The following is a 20,276-nucleotide window of genomic DNA, read 5'->3' on the forward strand; positions in this document are numbered from 1 at the left end:
TTTGACCCTCTTTTCAACAAACTTTAGTTTATTAATTACAATTTATTACATATTTATTTACTTTTTAGTGTATAATATGTTTTCTTATAGTTATTTTGAACTTGTGCTTTTCCCCCTGTGTATACGTCTAGACTACCAGAGGCTCATGGTGGTTGCGGAGGGAATCACAACGTTGCTGTTCCCGTTCCAATGGCAGCACGTGTACGTGCCCATCCTTCCCGCTTCCCTGCTGCACTTCTTGGATGCCCCTGTGCCCTATCTCATGGGCCTGCAGTCCAAAGAGGGCACGGACCGCTCCAAACTAGAGCTGCCTCAAGAGGTAACCCGCACACACTTGCATGGTCACATCCACAAACCTGCACATACTCACAAATTTGAAAACACATTCACAGTCCTTATCATGGCACAGCCACTTAGGGACCTTGGACGTGGACGCATCTGTCAAGTGGGCTGTTTTTCTAAGAGGCTTTATAAGATTGGCTTGTGACGATGAGTGATCTGCATATGAGAACGCCCTCAGTGCCTTTAAAAAGCACCGGAGGCCTTTGCTGAAAATAGCAGCAGGAACAGTATGAGGCTTTTCTTTTATAGTCTTTATTAGAGGGATGCTGGAATGCAGTGCTTCCATGTTGACGTCTGGCATTATCGTCTGATCCTTCGTTTCTTTGTCGCACGGTATCGGAATTCTTAGCAGAGGTTTATTATTCATGATCTGGGTGCTGCGAGGCTTCCCCACATCCTCATCCCTAAATCCCATTTTCCGTAAACTCCACATCCAGATTCCCTGCTATGCATTCTCTTTGAAGTCGCTCTGACCTAGAAAAAAAGACTGGTGAGAACAAGAGACACCAAAGGGGAATGAGAGAGGAAATGGCTCATTTTGGAACTGCATGGGTTTCCATTTTACTGCATGACTTTCGTGTTTCTTTTTTGCTGTGTTGTATTATTAGTGAGGATTTGGAACAGAGCATTCGAAACGTATATCTATACACTATCGTTAAAAAGTTTGGGGTCGGTAAATCTTTTTGAAAGAAGTCTCTCACCGATAGAAATGTCTTTAATAAATGTATTTACTCTCACTTTTGATCAATTTAATGCATCCTTGCTGAATTGAAGTAAAAATTCCTTTAAAAAACTCTTATTGACCCCAAAGTTTTAAACGGTTTGACAACTCAAATTGTTTGTTGTTAGCATGTTGCTAAGCTAACAGCGCAATACTCGAATAAAAAGTTTGTTTAAATGAACAGCACACAAATATTAGGCAAAATTATTAATACAATAAAAAATAATATGATTATTTACATTGGATTGTTCCCCTGACCTTGTTGCAGTGCATTCTAGGCTCGCCATTTTCATAAAGTCATCTCTTGAGGCTGGATTCTGCTAAAATGCTGCTCTTCTCACAATCTTTTCCTTGTCCTTGTCCTTGCTTCAAAACCACTTGAGGCTGATATGTCCTTGTGTAATGGCAAAATAGGATGCCTCACAGTAGTTCAATTATCATGCTCCAGCTCCTGTCCTTTGCCTTTCCCCAGAAGAGAACAGGAATATATTCTGATCAGGAACAGTGTTGGATGTGTATATAAAACTCAAACAAACCTACGAATGAACAGACACATCTGACACGTTTCAAATTATATACACTCATTATTATGTGAGGACAGTTAAATAGGTGGCCCTTTTTTTTCAACCTGTTTAAATACACACACATACTGGCCTGAATGCTGCTTTCTGACAGGCTGTCAGCATTGTGGCCTGACAGAGCGGACAGTTCTGCTTGACTGATTTATTTTTACAGCAACAAGGTCACGCTCACACACACTGACTTTAGGCCATTTTGACTGCATGAGCTGCATTGCATGGGACTGAACAGCTGTGTCACACACAGCGATATTTCTAATGATCCACTGGATTGATTTAACCTAATTCCAGATATTGGCTTTGGTTATTAGGTCAGTACAGCTGATGATTTGGGTCAGTGTGTGTGTGTTCCCAGCAGGGTCATTCCATGTCAAATTAACCAAATGTCACAGATGTATATTTACTGAGTTATCCACTGTTTTGCAGACGGGGGTCAAAATGACAGTTTTCACCTGAGATTTGGAGCCAAATTACAGGGGGTGAAAATTATTTTAGAAAGATGGCAGCATCATTATTTTATTTTTCCCTCAAGTTTGCATGCCTGTAACTCAAGAAGTATTAAAGATATATTAATATCCTTTTAAATTCTGGTTCTTAAACTTTTCTTTTGGTATTTTTTTAAAGGCCCTCGATAGCTCAATCCCAGAGATATAGAGACCTTAATGCAGCTCCATGAGTAAATTGGTAAATTGTAAACATGTTCAGTGGTCAAAAAAACATATGTGGGTCACTTTACATACAGCTGATACTTTTTTCTTTTGAAGAGGAATATCTGAAGAACAAATGTTGAAAATAGAAATGTATATCGTGGTTTTCTATCAACACAATTTCATAAAACATACCTGTCTGAGTGCCATAAATACAATTTTTCTAGAGTTTGCATGCCTGTAATTATAAAAGTATTTAAGGTATCTTAATATCCTTCTAGATTCTCATTCTTAATAAACTTTCCTTTAGTTTTCAAGCTGCTATAAAGTTCAGTCCCATAGATATGGGGATCTCAAATCAGCTGAATTTTCCTCAACAATTTGAAGTTGTCTTTTGTTTTGTATCTTTAGGTTTGGAGTAAAAAATGACAGTGTTAATGCAACTGGAACTAAATGTATAATTTTCTATTTCGGTCCGGACCGAACGAACCAAGAGAACTACAAGAGTGAACATGCCTTAAAAAAAACCTTGTTTGGTCATGTATTAAGAATTCTCAATATTTATTTGTAAAATACTTTCTACCTTTTGGATGTGTGCTCTGTTTGGCACATCACAATGAAGCTGAATTTCATTTAATTTAATTTCATTTAATGTTTTAACCAAGATCCAAATTCTTTGCCCTTAAAGGGATAGTTCACCCAAAAAATTATTTTACTGACCCTCGTGTGGTTTCAAACCTGTATGTGTATCTTTCTTCTGTTGAACACAAAATAATATATTTTAAAGAATATGGGTAACCAAACTGTTGATGGGCCCCATTGACTTCCAGAGTATTTTCCTCCTCAGGCGAACCTGTGTTTCGTTGACGTCGACAACCACTGCATCGAACTGCCTGAAGACTTTCCTCAGTTCCCCAACAAGACCGAGTTCATCCAGGAGCTCAGTGAGGTGTTGCTAAGTTTTGGCCTGTCTCCCGCGGGGGGCAACACCTCCCCTGAACCTGCCGTCAGCACGCAGTCCTCCACGCTAGAGAAGGAGCTGAAGAGCACATCCTTGAGCGAGTTAGTGGACGACAAAAGGAACGGCAACCTCGGTGGGGAGGCGCTGGACATGCTGGAACTTCTTCAAGGCAACCCGACCCTGGAGCGTTTGCAGGCTCTGGCCAAAAGGACTGGGGTGAAAGTGGCCCGTCTGGAGGCATTGGCAGCGGGACAGAAGGCCGTAGGGGATGAGGGAGTTGGAGGAAGGTCTCCTGTTGAGGAAGAGGAGCTGAGGAACGCTAAACTGAACGTGCAGCTGAGGGAGGTGTTCGCCGCGCGCTTCGCCACAATGTTTGCGGACTACGAGTCGTTTGTGATTCAGAACTCGCCAGATTTGGAGTCCTGGCTGACAAACAGAGAGCAAATGCACAATTTTGACAAGGTGACTGGCATGTTTCACACTCAATGATGCACAAAACAAATCAAACACATTCTCAATATTATTTTTTCAGTCTGGTTTGCCACTTTTTATTGGTCTTGTACCAAAGTTTTTATCAAAAGTCTCAGATGGTACATCCATTATTACGTTTTTTTAATTTGATTTCTCCTCAGGCCTCATTCCTTTCAGACCAGCCGGAACCGTACTTGCCCTTCCTGTCCCATTTCATCGAAACGCAAATGTTTGCCACCTTCATCGACAACAAGATCATGTCTCAGTGGGAGGAGAAAGAGCCCCTCCTACGAGTGTTTGACGGACGCATTGAGAAGGCCCGCCTCTACAACGTCCGCGCCCCCAGCTTGCGCTCATCTGTTTACCAGAAATGCACGTTCCTGAAGGAATCGGGTAAGAAACATGCAAAGTTAGTGGTCTGATATGAGATTGACTTCTCTTAATATAAATGTCAAATTGATTTGATGTCAACTTTTTTAAGTTTGATTTTTACCTCTCTGCGTCTGCGCTACTTTTAAAACATTGCTCAAAAAACGTGACAGTCTCTCAACCACCGAAGTAAGTTTGAGGCAAGACTCTTTTTCCAAACAATATCAGATGGGGCAGAGCAATAAGGGAAAAAATGGCAAAAATGTAGTTCACTTGCCACAGAAATCACACACTTCATCTTTAAATGAACATAACATTAAAATGATCCCTGTTTACTTTCTGATTTCTCGTTCCTTGTCCTTTTAAGCGTGCATGTTTTTGCAACACACACACACACACAAAAAGTTTGTATGGTATACTATAGAATGTTCAAATTTGGAACACTTTTCACAATCTAATCAATTCTATTAGGATAAAATCAAGTCCAGCCACTCGTTTAGTTTTTTCCTTGTTGAATTTCTTAGGCTATGTTCAGACTGACAGCAAAAATCAATATTTTTGCGTATCCAGTTTTTATTGAGATGGACTGCAAAAAAATACATGAAATCTGATTCAAACCACAGTTGCAGGTTGGTTATGTCTGGACACACATCTCTTATTTGATCACTTGCTATTAATAATGCAGACAGTCTGCCTGAAAAGATCTGATTTGGAAAAAAAAATCTAATTTGCCTGCAGCCTAATTTACTCCACTGTTCGAAGGATCACTAGCTGCTTTTTTTTTAATAAGAAGTACAGTAAAAACACAAGATACTTCAGAAATCATTCTAATATGCTGATTTGCAGCTCAAGAAACATTTCTTGTCATTATCAAGGTTAAAACCCGTTGGAAACATGATATATTTCTTAATATGAATAAAAAAAGTTTAAAAGAACAGCATTTAAGACACCTTTTGAAACATGATGTCTTTACTGTCACATTTAATAAATTTAATGTGATTTTAAATTATTCATTTCTTTAAAACAATAAATTAACGTAACTTTTTGTAGTCACATTACGTTTAAATAAAACAAATATAATACAATTTTAAAATCTTTGAAATTTACTTTTGGGCGGTTTATTTTGTTTGGTGCTGTTTTTTCTATTTATGAACAGATTCGTAAATCAATTTATTCTACTGTATTGGAAATTGTCTTATTTTATATCTTAATGAGTTTTGTGCAATCACCCTTTCATCATTCTTTTTCTGAAATGAAATGAAATGGTTATTTCCCCAGTCGTTGCTCTGTCACTACAAATTGTGTATTTCAATTTTAATGAAGCTGTAGAAAAAACAATCGCTGCTGCTTATATGCGCAGATGATTATAGAGAGTGACAGTTCAAGAGGGCGGCTGAGGGGCCGAGAAGACGGGAGGGAGGGAGAAAGAGAGAGAACCGAAGTGTTTGAAAAATGAGGAGAGGAGCACAGAATGAAAGAACTGAAGAGCGTGTCCCCAAATGAGTCATATGAATGGATCGCTTTTGAAAGACTGCCAAATGTTGAAAAGAAAAGGGCGGCCGCCTGGCGCTGTGTTGTGCCATCTTGGGAAGCCTGTGTGTGTGTGTGTGCTGAATATTGTCGAGTGTGCATCTGCTCGCTGAGCCCTCAGTACCATTGTTAGGTCAATAACCTCTTGTCACACTGAAGGTCACTATTGGAAGATGGATGCTGCTGTTCGGGTTTGAAAAATTTGCTTCTGAAATGGCACACTGCCCACAGATGCGCTATGAACGATGCCCAACATTATCAGTTCTATCACAAAATGCATTTTGAAAGCAATAACATTGTTTTGTTTGTTGCATGCATAAAAAGCTAGGCAACAAACAAGTGTGTTAGCATGAAAACAAGGTTTGAATTCCAATTTCTGCTAAATAATTGAAGCCATCTTTCTGATGCAATGCACAGCTACTATTGCTACTTTAATTTCCCTTTCAGTCCAATGATAACAATAAAAAAAATAAAAATAATAATAGTTTTATAAATTGATGATAAGATATGATAAATTGTTTTATAAAGGATAACATGAATCTATAATATGCAAATCAAAGCTATAATATTATTAATAATATAATTTTATAAATGATCAAAGGAATATTGTTGTTAATTTTATTAGTTCTAAAATCAATGCAATAATATAATTTTGTAAATAATAAAATGAATATATTGTTATTAATTTTATTAGTTATAAAAAATAAAAATGCTATAATTAATGTATAATTATTACATAGTATAAGTAATAAATGTATTGTATTTATAATTATTTATTTATATTTTGTTTGTCACTTCGCTCATATTTCATTTTTGCACCTTATGTGTAGAAAATTAAAGTTGTAATAATAATATTATTATTACAATATAAAAATATTTTTAATTATACTTTTTAATTATAATTTTACTTTTCTTATTTATTCTAATTTATTTTAACTTTAGTCACTCTGCTTACATTTCATGATTGAAGCTAATTATGTGTTAAATTGTACTCTAAATAACCCAAGCAAAGCGCGTCTTATTAGGAGTAGATTTGTGAATAAGCAACTTTTATTTTACAGTTGTTGAAGTTTAGCCTCGAGCTTACAGCTTATAGGTTTGTTGTTAGCGAACATTCTGAAGTCACTCGCAGCTTCAACACTTTTCAAGTCTCAAGCTGTCACGACGCAACAGCTAACCTTTCTTACTCGAGCTGTGTTTCTCCTCTCCAGCCCAGGCCATAGAGCAACGGCTGAGAAAGATCGACCACACGGCCATCCACCCTCACCTGCTGGATATGAAGATTGGCCAAGGAAAATACCAGCAGGGCTTCTTTCCCAAACTACAGGCTGATGTGCTTGCCTCAGGGCCCACCAACAAGTGAGTCCTCTTTATGGCACATGACACCATTATGAGACATTAACCATCCAGTGTGGGGCATGTAGCGCTTCAGCGTCAGTATTAGCTGAGCAACCCTTTAAAGCTTGTATCAATGTGTGTGTGTGCGATGATGACGAATCAGAATCTTCTGTTATCAGGTGGTCCAATCGCACATGCTCGACTCAGCGCAGAGTGGACCGACACAGACAGCAGAACGAACATCTTGTGTTAGACAATGACCTCAAAGAGGTGAGACTGCAGTGTTTCTTCCTATTCAGCCTCTCTCCTCGTTTCTCTTTTTCTTTTCATCCTGTTCTGTGTGCAGCCTTTGATTACCACAGACTTTTTTCATGTCTTTTTACTTCATCTCTTTTTGACTGACACTTTCACAGGGACTCATTTGCCAGATGGTAGATAGAGCTGATGAAAAATAGAAGATAGTTAATCCAGAAATGATCATTCTGTCATCATTTACTCAGCCTCATATTTTTATAAACCCGCAAGGCTTGCTTACTTCCATAAAAAAATATTTTTGAAGGCTGTTACTAACTCTTTTCCATGCAATTACAATAAATAAGACAATAAATGCAATACATAAGATTTTAAGCTTTGAAAAGGATGTAAAAGCACCTTAATAGTGACCCATAAGGCATGTTGTATTTTGTGAATAACAACAGTGATATCAGTCTGTACCTCAAACAATTAAAAATAAAAAAAATGTGAAAATTTGAAATTGAACAAACTAAATATGAGTATGTAGAAGTACTAAAACTGAAATTAAAATAATTAAACCTTTAAATATAAAAAATAATAAAAATGACAAAAGCACATTTTAAATAACTAAGCTAAAATAATGAAAACTGAAAATATAATACTGGCCAATATTTAAGTCATTTACTGATATTCATCACTATTAACCAAGAGCAACAAATCAGACAGACCAGTTTTGTGAATCAGATCAATTGAATAATTTGAAAAGATCTGACTCAAATGAATAATTCATTGTCATTGCACCATATCTCATAAACGCGCCAAAGAACAGTACGACGCATGTCAGGATATTTTTTTTTATCACTTTTCAATGACATGATAATGACTGTAATTATCCATAAATCACAGATTCCTAATGTCTGAATCACATAAATGGTCTTCAGGGCTGTAAGTGATTTACATAAACCATTTACAAGTCAAATTTCTTGATGAATAATTCTTATTAGTACAAAGGCCTCCTGAGCTTTTTGTGAATCTGCCTGTTCTCATTTCTTCATTGTCTCCATTTTTTTTTTTACTTTTGAGTCTTCATTTTCTCTTTTAAGTGTCTTGGTGTTTTCTCACTTGTCTTTTCTTGTCTGACTGCCTCACATTCATGTGCATGCTGCTTTTTTCTTTCCTTTTGTTTCTTCATCGTTTCTGTGTGCGTTTGGATGCTGTGGGGTGTGGGTCGTACCACCTCACAACAGGTGGAGGGGTGTTTGCTCCTGCAGAACTCTATGGCTTTCTGGGAGTGGGATAAGGCACCACCCCCGCCTTTAAAACCACCTAAAAAGTCCTTCTCGGCCTGCTGTCTGGTATGTGGAGGCCTGTCGTTATATGACCGACTTAAAACATTCCTAACATGCCCTTAACAAACTCCTCCCTGAAGCCCTTCCCCTCAGACACACAGTGACCTTTGAACTCCGCTGCACTCAAACCTGCCCCTGGATTTTCCCACACGCTCTTATGAACCAGTTTCAGTAGTGAGCGCTTAGTGAATCACTCAACAATCACAAACCTTACAGGATCCCACAACGAAGAATATAATCCTCGGCTTTATAATCAACAGTTAGCTTGTGCCCACAGTTATCAAGAAAATGTTTCAAACTTTTCATCAGTTACTTGTGTGAGTGTGTTTGAACCTTTCTAAACGTGTTTAGCATCTTTATTATCTGTGTCCTGATCTGTAGAAGTACATGCAGGAGGCCCGTAACCTGGGGAAGAACCTGAGACAACCCAAATTATCAGACCTCTCCCCTGCAGTCATCGCTCAGACCAACTGGAAGTTTGTGGAGGGTTTACTGAAAGAATGCAAGATGAAGGTCAGGATGAGTTTAATATGCGTATATGGAAGTATTTGTGTGCGTTTTAACTGGGGATCCCACAGTTATGGAAAACTTGGAATTTATATATATCAGTCTGTCATCAAACCATTTTAACTCCAGATCGATACTATATATTTGTGCATACATATTTGCTTATTTAGATGACCTTAGTTGTCATTTAGTGCTCACTTGAAAACAGTAATAATTTAATACACTTTTAAATGTAATGTTTTTTCCTATTGTAGATTATAATGCAGTGATTCCTTTTTTTTTTTTTTTTTTTTTTTTTTTTAACTGACTTTTTGTTCGTTTATATTTTATTATTTATTTATACAAAATAATATAGAATTTTTTATCAGCCATTGGTTGGTCACTGACCATGACATCAAAATAATGAGGCTTATAATACAGCTCATCATATCAACAAGAATTTTTATGTTAGTTCATTCCTAATGGAAATATCAGGGAACTTTAAAAATTATAATTGTATTATGCTTTAAAAGTCACAGATATGACTTTCTTCTTTGAATTATAAAAGTAATTATTATTAATAAAAACACTTTATTTTAAGATGTCCTTGTTACAGTGTAATTATACATTTAAATAGTAAGTAATATTAATTAACATACTTTAGGGTTTGGCTTCGAGTTAGTTGCATGTAATTAAGCATAATGTGCTCTTATTACTACAGTACAAACAGGTAACATATGTAACATTAAAATAAAGCGTTACCAAAATAAATATGATAGTATTGTTTGAATAATTTTCACTACTCTAGAATTTTTAATTGGCTAGATATTGTACTTTGCAGTGCAAAACTTGCTGTAGGTCACCATGATAGTCATTGGTCTGTCGGTTAGTTTTGCTGGAGACAGTTGTAGACTATTTAGTATAATTGCATGCATTTAATCATTCAAATGCTTAATACTTAACATACAAATGGAAATCTGCCCCAACAATCTCAGTGTAATGATTTTTAATATCCTTATCCAGTAATCATGAACCACTGGACAGGTATTGTAAAAGTCAGAAATGCATTAGTCAAGGATTGTTGAAAACTGGAATTATGACCCTTTTGTCTGCTGCATTAAAGCCTTAAGACAGAGTCAAGATTGAAATGTCTGGTGTGATGTTTTGGTAATGATATTTTTCAATCATGTTCAGACCAAGCGTATGTTGGTGGAGAAAATGGGCAGAGAGGCTGTTGAACTGGGACATGGAGAGGTAAACATCACCGGTCTGGAGGAGAACACGCTCATAGCCAGTCTGTGCGACCTGCTGGAGAGAATATGGAGCCACGGCCTACTTGTCAAACAGGTGAGACGCCAACAAATGGAAATGAGTTTCGCATTCTAACAATTGCAGCTCTAATGCTCAGAATCATTTGTGTGCATGGTTCATAGGGAAAGTCTGCGCTGTGGTCTCATCTATTGCACTACCAGGCAAGAGAAGAGAAAAACGAGCTGCTGTCAGAGTCTCCAGGTGAAAACTTTCTTCATAAATGCATATGAGATCGTAAGACCAGAAACAACTCTACTCAAGTCAATCTGCAAATTATAGAATTCAGGGGTGTCCATTTCTGTAGGGCCGCATTTAGATTCGTCTCGCACAACATAGTGTAAATATACTTGTACACTGAAAAACTGTGTTTTCAGACCCAAAGCTTTTGTTTTGCCGCCTTTTGAGGAAGTTCAAGACTTAGCAAAACATGTGTACAAGCTAATTAACTTTATATTCCTCAGCGATTCTCCAAGAAAACATGAAAGGAACGTGTACTCACAAAGTTTTGACGTTAACACCTGCTAGTGCTTGCAAAACATAAGGTTTCAAATTGCCTTTTGACATTAAGCTTGCGTAGCTAGAAGTCTTCAGGCTTAACACCTCTCCATGCTAATTATGCTAACAGGCCAAAAGCTCTGCATGAAGGGATTTAAAGTCACGATGTAACATAAGTAGCAACAGATCTTTTCTTCCATATCTTGACGTACATTCAAGTGAAACTAATTATCTGAAATAAAACAATGTAGGATGGGGTCGAAAACATCGATTGTTGATTGCAAAATTGCATTCCAATCCACCTCTATCCAGTCAATTGTAAAGGGACAGGTTTATGCGGACAAAATGATTGGAGATGCCTACGTCACTGGACATCTAAGTCAGTCGTTTCACTGGAAGATCGAGTGATGATATCAATAACATGCATTTAGAAAATAGGTGAATTTCCATCTCATTCCAACTTTAAAATCTGTGCTAAAACTGTGCGTTTCTCGCTCTACAGTGTCTAATGGCCAGGAAAGACGAAAGCCAGAGTCCAGTGTTGGTCTTCCTGCGTTACGTGTCTCAGTCATACAGGATATGAGGTGTGTTTATCGCCTGAGGACAATTGTCGTATACAGTAGTGCGCATTACAGTGGTTTGGTGGTTTAATAATTCAGCTGGGTAATTTAAATGACGTGATGTGTTTTTTTTTTTTTTTTAAAGAGAGATTGATATACACCCACAATGTTCCGTTGCTTGTGGCCATTTCAACCCACATTCAATCAATTACAGTATTGTTCTTGTTGTTCTCTTTCTCAGACACATCCAGAACATGGGAGAGATTAAGACCGATGTAGGTCGAGCACGTGCCTGGATCCGTCTGTCCCTGGAGAAAAAACTACTTTCCCAGCATCTCAAACAGCTGCTGTCTAACCAGTCTTTAACCAAGTGCGTACAATACTTAACACACATCCAAACTCCCATCTACACACACACACACACCAGTCCCAATGTTAGGAGAAGAAATTTCTAATTTTTCAAATTGATGGGACCAGATTGTTTATACCCGTTGCTGAATAGGCCAATCCAGGATGAGTCACAAGGTTTTAGGAAAAGATTAGTCACTTTTTGTCAAATCCTTTATCATGTTTATTAGATTGTGCTGGGTTTAACCCTGTGAGAAACCTTGTTTTAATCAGGTGACACTTTTGTAGAATTTTTTTACAAAGTTAATCCAAATATTGTTTTTAGCAAAAATAGATTTGAAAAAAATTCTCTCGCCATTAAAATAGCCAAAGAAGCTGACATGGCGTTAAAAAACAAACTACACTCACACACACCTGCAGGCTTTGAGATTCCCACATATACACCAAAAAAAACATGCTCATCACAATAACTTCTGAGTGACGCAAAGACGACCCGTTTCAAGTAGCTGCACCTGTTATTAAGCATGCCATGTTCCCACAGAAAGCTGTACAAGCGGTACGCCTTCTTGCGCTGCGAAGAGGAAAAAGAACAGTTTCTCTTTCATCTCCTGAGCCTGAATGCAGTGGACTACTTCTGCTTTACCAGCGTCTTCACCACCATAAGTACGTCCCAGAGAAAGAGACATACACAGATGTGCAAACCAGGACAGCACCTACCATAGTCAATCAATGTGGATTAAAATTGTATGAATATTTAATGCAAACGCTCATCATGTCAGGCACTTGACACTGATTTGATGCTGCATTACAGTTTTATTGCTGGACCAATCATGAAAAATGTATACTTGTGTTTAGGATTGTCAACAGGATGATGCATAGCAACTTAATTTTCAAATTAAGTCTTTTTGTATAATGTTGTAATTAGCTGCAACCTGATTTATGTTCTTTTTGTGCCCTCAGTGATTCCGTACCGGGCCGTCATCATCCCCATCAAGAAGCTTAGTAACGCAATGACGACGTCCAACCCTTGGCTGTGTGTGTCCGGCGAGCTGGGCGACTCCGGCACCCTGCAGATCACGAAGAATGTTCTGGAAATGACGTTTGACGTGAGTGCCGTGATGTCACGCTCCAGCTGTTCTGCTCTGAAACTGATACAGCAGTTTATTTCGAGTGTTTGTTTTCCTGTGGGACTGAAACAGTCATCTGTCCTGCCATCCGCAGAACTGACTCTGCTTGCAGGTCTTTCGAACATCTGCTAAATTGAAGTTGTTTATGGAAATAACTCAACAAAAGTTTAGCAGAACAAAATGTCTAAGGAACAAAAACAATTGAAAGTAACAGGGTGAATCTCTTAAAAAATAGATATTATATTTAGGCCTTTTTTTAAAGTAATTTTAGTAATATTATTTTTTTCTTCTAATGAGAATTGTGGGACATAAATATAATGTGGTGTTTTTAATATGCTTTAAGACAAACCATGTACAAATTCATAAGTCAACACCATTGCTGAGTATTTTCTCCTTAAAACTGCAGTGAATTAAAGAGTCTCAAAAACGTGGTTTGAAATCGCTGGTGTTTCTGACGTCGCAAACTACTTTGTAACCAATCACGTCAACGAGTGGAGGCGGGGATAATTTGCATATTCATAGAATAGTATAGAATAGTATGCTAAATGAGGCAAGGGTGTAGAGTTACATTCAAGCTATTTTAAAGGGAAGGAGTTTTTTTTTTTTCAAGGAAAAGACGTTTAATTTTTGTGATCAAAGATGAGTTTTAAGGGATACAATTATTAACTATAGGGGGACTTTAAATATTTCTTTCTTTTTTTTTAAATCTGAGGCGAAATGATACAATTGTTGTGAAAATTTGCTCTTTTGCTTTGACTTTTCAAAATGTTTTGCAGATTTTCTCACAAAAAGATTTTCTTGATGTCCAGATTGTTTCTTTTTTCCCCCCAAACTGAGATGATTCATGTATTAGTGATCAAAACCCCTCTCTCTATATATGCATGAATCTATAAATTTGAGGGAGGAGGTATTACTCTTACATCCCACCTCATGGAGCCAATCACTGCCATTTGTCTTACTGTCAATCATCCATCATGTTCTAACTCATTCTGTGTCCTCTCGCAGTCTGCCTTTAGGCCTCACACGCACTTCTCCATCGCCTTCAAGGTTAGGTGCACATCCCTCCATTTTATTCCTCCCTCTCTCTACATTCATTCATCTCTCCATTTTTCTTCTTCTCCACTTAGAGAGATCACCTCTTTTGCTTCTTTGGGTTCCTCTCTACCTTAAAATCTTCCCACAATTTGTACAACAGCCATTTTCCATTTGATTGACGAGTTATATGGGGTAAAAAAAAATCTAAAATTAAAGGGATAGTTCACCCAAAAATAAAAATTCTGTCATCATTTACTCACCCTCAAGTTGTTCCAAACCTTTATGAATTTCTTTCTTCTGCTGAACACAAAAGATGATATTTTGAAGAATAATATTGATGGGCCCCAATGAGTTCCATAGTATAGGTTAGGGTTACCCATATTCTTCAGAATATCTTCTTTTGTGTTCAACAGAAGAAATAAATTCATACAGGTTTGGAATGACATGAGGGTGAGTAAATGATGACAGAATTTTCATTTTTGGGTGAACTATTTAACATGGAAATTAGACCAGACTAGAAAATTAAACTAACAGTTAACATCTGTAGAAGCCGTACAAAATGTTTCTATTATTATTTATTACTTGTATACAGGATCCAAAATGAACTCTTATGCACACTTGGTGAGTGGATTCAGAAAAATGCCATATGTATTGTTTTCAAGCCTCAAAACTAAAATAACCTTAAACTCAGTTTATTTTTGTTTTGATGGCTCAGGCGAGTAACTTTTAATTTACTCACCAAGCCAGTTTTTTCTCACAATTGGAACCTGTGTTCATTTTGGACCCTGCATGTACACTTGCGTTTAGTTGATTCCATAAATATTTTTAGAGCCATAGGTTGCAATAGTAAATCTAAATCAGTGATGGTACATTGTACACTTTCACTGTCTTGGTGTCCTTCCGCTCCTCACTTTCAAAATGCAGCACACACCCTCACACGGGTTGTTCAGTTATTCTCAGACAGCTGCTTAACGCCTCTGACATCTTTTTCGTTTATCTGTTTTTTATGTACAGCGTCAGAACCTCGGGAAGTTGACAACAGTGCAGCTGGGTCATGATAATTCTGGCTTGCTTGCCAAGTGGCTGGTGGATTGTGTCATGGTCCGCAATGAGATCACTGGCCACACATACAAGTACGGCCTACTCTGTTCTCTTCACATTCCCTCCATCTTTTTCCTTTTATGGCTTTCTTGTTATTCACTTGTTATCCTTCCCAGGTTCCCGTGCGGCAGGTGGCTGGGGAAAGGTGTGGATGATGGCAGTCTTGAGCGAGTTCTAATCGGTGAATTTGTAGTTCCGTGCAATGATGATGAAGGAGGCCGAGGGGCTAAGACTCCGCCCCTTCAGCGATCGCCTTCCCAGATCCGACGAATTAGCATCACATCACTTACAGGACGTGGAAACAGTAAGTTTAACTTGTATTTTAAAGGTGCTTTCAGTAGTGTTTGATTTGTCATGGTCTTGGACTTACACTGACACCTAGTGGTTTGAATGTAGCGTCACATAAAAATAAATGCTTTCAGTGACAAATGACAGTGTAGAAATGCTCTTTTAACTCTTTCCCCGCCAGCATTTTATTTTTTTAAACAAAACTTTTATTGCAGCCAGAATACTTTATTGTATAAATATCTGAACATGCAATATATCAAAAGAAAGAACACCTCTGCTTTAAAAAAAAAAAATCTTATTCTAGCTTCATACATTCTTTTTTGTATCAACACTTGAATGTGGGTGAGTTTTTAATAAAAAAAATGCAACATTTTAAACAAAAATATTTTTTTTCCTTTTCTTGCCTGTGTTTTGATCTGGAGATTTCCGAAGATGCATAATAGCGATTCCAAACAGTTAAGACATGAAAGGCCAGAAATTTCCATCAATGGAAGGGAAGCGTTGTCTCATAAATGACGGAAAATTCTGTCAATGGCAGGGAAAGAGTTAATAGTCAGCCGTAATTAATTCATGGGGGTTAGGGAAATTAAGTAATTAGTATTTGGCTGCTCATGTGATCTCAAAATGGCCGCCTCCATGAAGTGACCCTCTCCATGTAAAATAAACCATATTTTATTAGTCTACTGATATGACTGTCTACGTCTAATGTGACTGTACATTTATTCTTAACTATTTTTAAATTGATAATTGTTGTGAAGTACTATTATTGTATTTAGGTGTTCGACATTTATAACAATCCTTCTCTCTTCAGAACCAACAACCGTTCAGATACAGGAATCCATCGGTGAAGCAGTCAACAATATTATCAAGCATTTCCACAAACCAGAGAAAGAGGTATGATGTGTCCACTTAAGAATATCGTCACTTTGTTTCCATGTTTTTTGTTGGGGGGTTTTAACCTAAAACGGTGTGTTTCAGAGGGGCAGTCTTACGGTTCTGCTGTGTGGTGAGGGTGGTCTGGTGTGGGCACTGGAGCAGTTCTTCCAACATGGATTCCGCTCCGCTCGAATCTTTCAGAAAAATGTATTTGTGTGGGATTTCTACGGTAAAGCTTATTAAATGTTTCCCAATGAGAGTATATGGCACTAACTGTTATTCTATGATTTTTGAGCTCTATACCAAAGATATTCACTCAAACAGAATAAATAAACTAGAAAAACAAATCGCATTACTTCCTGGCTTTATTATTTCTCTTAATTTAAGGCCTCATTATATAGAGCTAGATCCTATATAATGTATAATATTTATATATAAATATTATATAGATATAGAAGATAGATTTTTAAAGACATTAAGCATGGGTGCTGTTTTCAAAATGTGACATTTATGAGTGAAATATTTTACATTAAGTAAACATATACATACACACACATATACATATACACACATATACATGTATATATATATATATATATATATATATATATATATATATATATATATATATATATATATATATATATATATATATATATATATATATATATATATATTAATTTCCTGCATAAAAACACATTTTTTAGGTTTCTAACGAATGCGTTGCTGTGTGTGTGTGTGTGTTGTACAGAGAGAGTAGTAGCACTTATGGAGAATGCAGATCAGATTGGAGATCTACAAGAAATCCCAGAGCCTCTTGGTCTGAATTGTGAATCTTTCTGTCGATACGTCAACGCCGTTAACAATATGCCACGCAACATTGGCAAGGATGGCAAGTTCCAGCTGCTAGTTTGCCTCGGGGCAAGGTAAGGACACACGCATGCTTTTTGATGCATTCATTTTAAATAAAGCATCTTAAAGGAGAACTCTGGTCAATTTTAACGTTGAGCTCATTTTTTTGTAAATTTGGAGTGCTGTCAGTACAGAGAACAACGACAAAAATCGGTGTTGCCTACACCGTGTTATCCTCTTTTTAAAATTTGCACCCTGTTGACTTCAATGGGGCAAGCATACCTGTATTTACATCCTGTTTTCTGTCAAAGTCCATAGTAATCGATTGTCGAGTTCACGCGCATGATCATAGGTACTAAACCAATACGCGTGAACTCGACAATCGATTACTATGGACTTTGATCGAAAACAGGATGTAAATACAGGTATGAGCGCTGGCTGAATAAATATCATTTTTATTCATATCTTTCACATCTACTGCAGTCAGATTGACCCGCGTTCACTCCGAAGCAATCACTCACATGACCTGTGCACTTGTAATGACACATCAAGGATGTTAAGAGGCTAAAAGCAGGTTTAAAACTTGCCCCATTGAAGTCAACAGGGTGCAAATTTTAAAAAGAGGATAACTCGGTGTAGGCAACACCGATTTTTGTCGTTGTTCTCTGTATTGACAGCACTCCAAATGTACAAAAAAATGACCGGTGTTCTCCTTTAAAGTCAGAGCAAAATGTACTCAAGAGTTGTTTGCATGTATATCCCACTCTCACAGAGACCGGTTATTGCCGCAGTGGCTCCCTCTGCTGGCCGAATGCCCCGTCAACACACGCATGTACGAGGAGAACGCGTTACTTCGAGACAAGCTCACCGTCAGCTCTCTCGTCGGCGTCCTGGAAACGCTCAATGACTTTCCCATCACGCTGGAGACCTCCTTTACGAAAAGCGTTGAGCTGTAATTCCACATATTGAGCTCAAATTCAGACTGCTCCCCCTTCTCTGCTGCCACCCTCAGGGCCAAAGCGGCTCTACAAGTTACTCTGCCTTGTGCGTTTGCTGACCTGGGAAGAACTGAGGACTTATCAAAGCTTCTTTCAACCTGACTGTCTCCTGCACCCCCCAAAGAAATGAACTCTGAACTTTAGAAGTGTGTTTTGTAGCAGTATATGGAGTTGTGCTCTTTCTAACGGAAAGTGTTGATGACTTTTTTTTTTTTTTTAAGAAGACTCACTTTTTTTTCCCTGTGGATTTTTCTTTTAAACCTGTGGTCATTTCCACACACATCTGTCTGTGAGCAACGGTCGTATCCGCTAGCGTTTCTGCTTCGTATCATGTGCCGTCTCTCTGGAAAGCACTGTAGGAAGCACTATTTTTTTTTTTGCAAAGTATGTCAAGAACAGTTGAACTGCTGAGGAGCCTTAGTTCTGACAGAATATATGTCCGACACACTCAATAACTACTATACTTGAGGAATTCAGACATCAAGTGCTCACAATGACTAATCAGTAAATCGATGTCTGTGTGTTTAAACTGATGCTATCCATGTGCTGATTGGCTGTCAGTTTGAAAGAAAGATTCTTGACATTGGATAGTCTGAATTTGAGGGTGTCGGTTTGAAACATTCTCTTGGTTAAAAGCGAATTTTCCGAGAAAAAGGACATTCCAACATGATGTGAATCGCTGTATGTTACAAGATGTGTTTATAGTTTATGTGTGATAGAATTGTGTGCGAGTGTGTGGCTGGTTTATCAGATGAACACTTTGGGAAGATGTGTTTATTTTGCCAATGAGTATTAACTTCATTCTTAGATACTTCAGTATCATGTTTGAATTTTTTATGTTTAAGAAAGAAACACTGGAAATCAGACCTGGAAAGCAATAACAAGCCTCTCTTTTTTTGCCATTAACCTTAGTCGCAGTTAAAATCTCTCAAATCTTAAATATTACAGTTACTTGTGGGGTGCTTTAAATATAAAGTGTAAACCCTAGTATTTATCACTAATTGAAGGTCTAAATACAGCATTTTTTTGTAAATCCATGTTTAATTACTGCGTTACTTGCACGTTGCTTAGAAATTAAGAAGTATTGTCCTTAAATAACCAGTTATGTTTGTTCTTTTATGCCTCAGTTTTAATCCGGATTCCATGCTGAGAGAAATCTAGTAGTAGAATAAATGCATTTGTTACAGGATGAGTTACAACTTTAAATCACTTAATGTTACCTGAAGTTTTTGTTTTTTTTAAGACTCTCAGCATTTAATCTAAGACATCTGGAGTACATCAACCTGTGTATTTTCTTTCTTTCTTTTTATAATGACTCGGATCATTTGTATGTATTTATTTTCAAACAAAACTTTTGTGACACTGTCTGATTTTAACTAAATCTTGGGGTGAATTATGCAGTAAGCTGACACTGTATCATTTATTTATTTTAGTAAATCAACTTTATGATGTGTTCAGACTTTGTATAGAATGGAACGTCCATCTTGTGTAAAGGTCGACTTAGTTTTAGGCCCCGGAAGTTGCTGAAATCCCAGAATCCTTTGGCTGGATGGATGAGGAAACTGCAGGAACTGTCCATGTTTGCAGTGCTGATGCATGCGGCGTTTTAGATCTTGGAGAAGTACTGTTGCTGTAAATGTTCCTCTAAATCCTTTCAGTCTCATTCCATACTGGTTAATGTTTTTTTTTTTTCTCCCCTGTATTGAAATGCTTCTAAACATCAATCATATTATGAAAAGTTCCCTGTGTAAAATGAGTGGGTTCCACTATCATGTTTATATTTGTGAAGCAACTCATTAAAATTGCTCCTTATGTCCATATTTGTGTCTTCTCTGAACTTTGAACTGTGTGTGTGCACAGGACTTTTAGGCACGCATTGTATTCCAGGACAACACTCAGGTCCCAGAGAACATTCCTCTATGAAGAGTCATTCTTCATGGAATGTTATTTTTAGTTTAGGGACATGCTGATGGCATCTGTGAAACAAATGTTCAGCACTTGGCTCATAGGAATCAAATAAGTGTTTTTATAGTAGAAACCTGAGATTTTGCTGTTGGGGAGAGCAGGGAGTGATTGTGATAATATAATAACTCCAGAATTTTTTTTGGGATTAATGTAAATTTGACTGATTTATACTTATTAATGCACATAATTCAAATTGTTCATGTTTTCTGTTTGTATTATAAGCCATCCACAGTGGGGTAGATTAACAACACTCTCTGTTTCTCCCAAAACTGAAAATTCTGTCATCATTTGCTC

General features: G+C 37.4%; 1 protein-coding gene across 6 annotated transcripts in view; it reads left to right on the plus strand.

The window, feature by feature from the left end:
* The window catches only part of dennd5b (DENN/MADD domain containing 5B), a 38,843-nt gene extending 19,008 nt beyond the window's left edge, over positions 1-19,835 (plus strand). For 2 of the 6 annotated variants that reach the window (XM_079868206.1, XM_079868208.1), the window contains 19 exons: positions 132-319; positions 3,136-3,711; positions 3,882-4,113; positions 6,831-6,978; positions 7,137-7,227; positions 8,922-9,053; positions 10,221-10,373; positions 10,460-10,538; positions 11,335-11,416; positions 11,634-11,762; positions 12,282-12,403; positions 12,701-12,846; positions 13,873-13,914; positions 14,917-15,035; positions 15,120-15,307; positions 16,103-16,185; positions 16,270-16,396; positions 16,919-17,093; positions 17,792-19,835. In XM_079868206.1, coding sequence (XP_079724332.1) covers positions 132-319; positions 3,136-3,711; positions 3,882-4,113; positions 6,831-6,978; positions 7,137-7,227; positions 8,922-9,053; positions 10,221-10,373; positions 10,460-10,538; positions 11,335-11,416; positions 11,634-11,762; positions 12,282-12,403; positions 12,701-12,846; positions 13,873-13,914; positions 14,917-15,035; positions 15,120-15,307; positions 16,103-16,185; positions 16,270-16,396; positions 16,919-17,093; positions 17,792-17,975 — 2,996 coding nt within the window. In that variant the 3' untranslated portion in view covers positions 17,976-19,835. Of the gene's footprint in view, positions 1-131; positions 320-3,135; positions 3,712-3,881; positions 4,114-6,830; positions 6,979-7,136; positions 7,228-8,438; positions 8,547-8,921; positions 9,054-10,220; positions 10,374-10,459; positions 10,539-11,334; positions 11,417-11,633; positions 11,763-12,281; positions 12,404-12,700; positions 12,847-13,872; positions 13,915-14,916; positions 15,036-15,119; positions 15,308-16,102; positions 16,186-16,269; positions 16,397-16,918; positions 17,094-17,791 lie in introns of all 6 variants that reach the window. The other 4 variants (XM_079868207.1, XM_079868209.1, XM_079868204.1 and 1 more) reach the window with 3 other exon arrangements.
* The last annotated feature ends 441 nt before the right edge of the window (positions 19,836-20,276 follow it).

The sequence above is a fragment of the Squalius cephalus genome, assembly GCF_949319135.1.
Source record: "Squalius cephalus genome assembly, chromosome: 4".
Lineage (NCBI taxonomy): Eukaryota > Metazoa > Chordata > Actinopteri > Cypriniformes > Leuciscidae > Squalius > Squalius cephalus.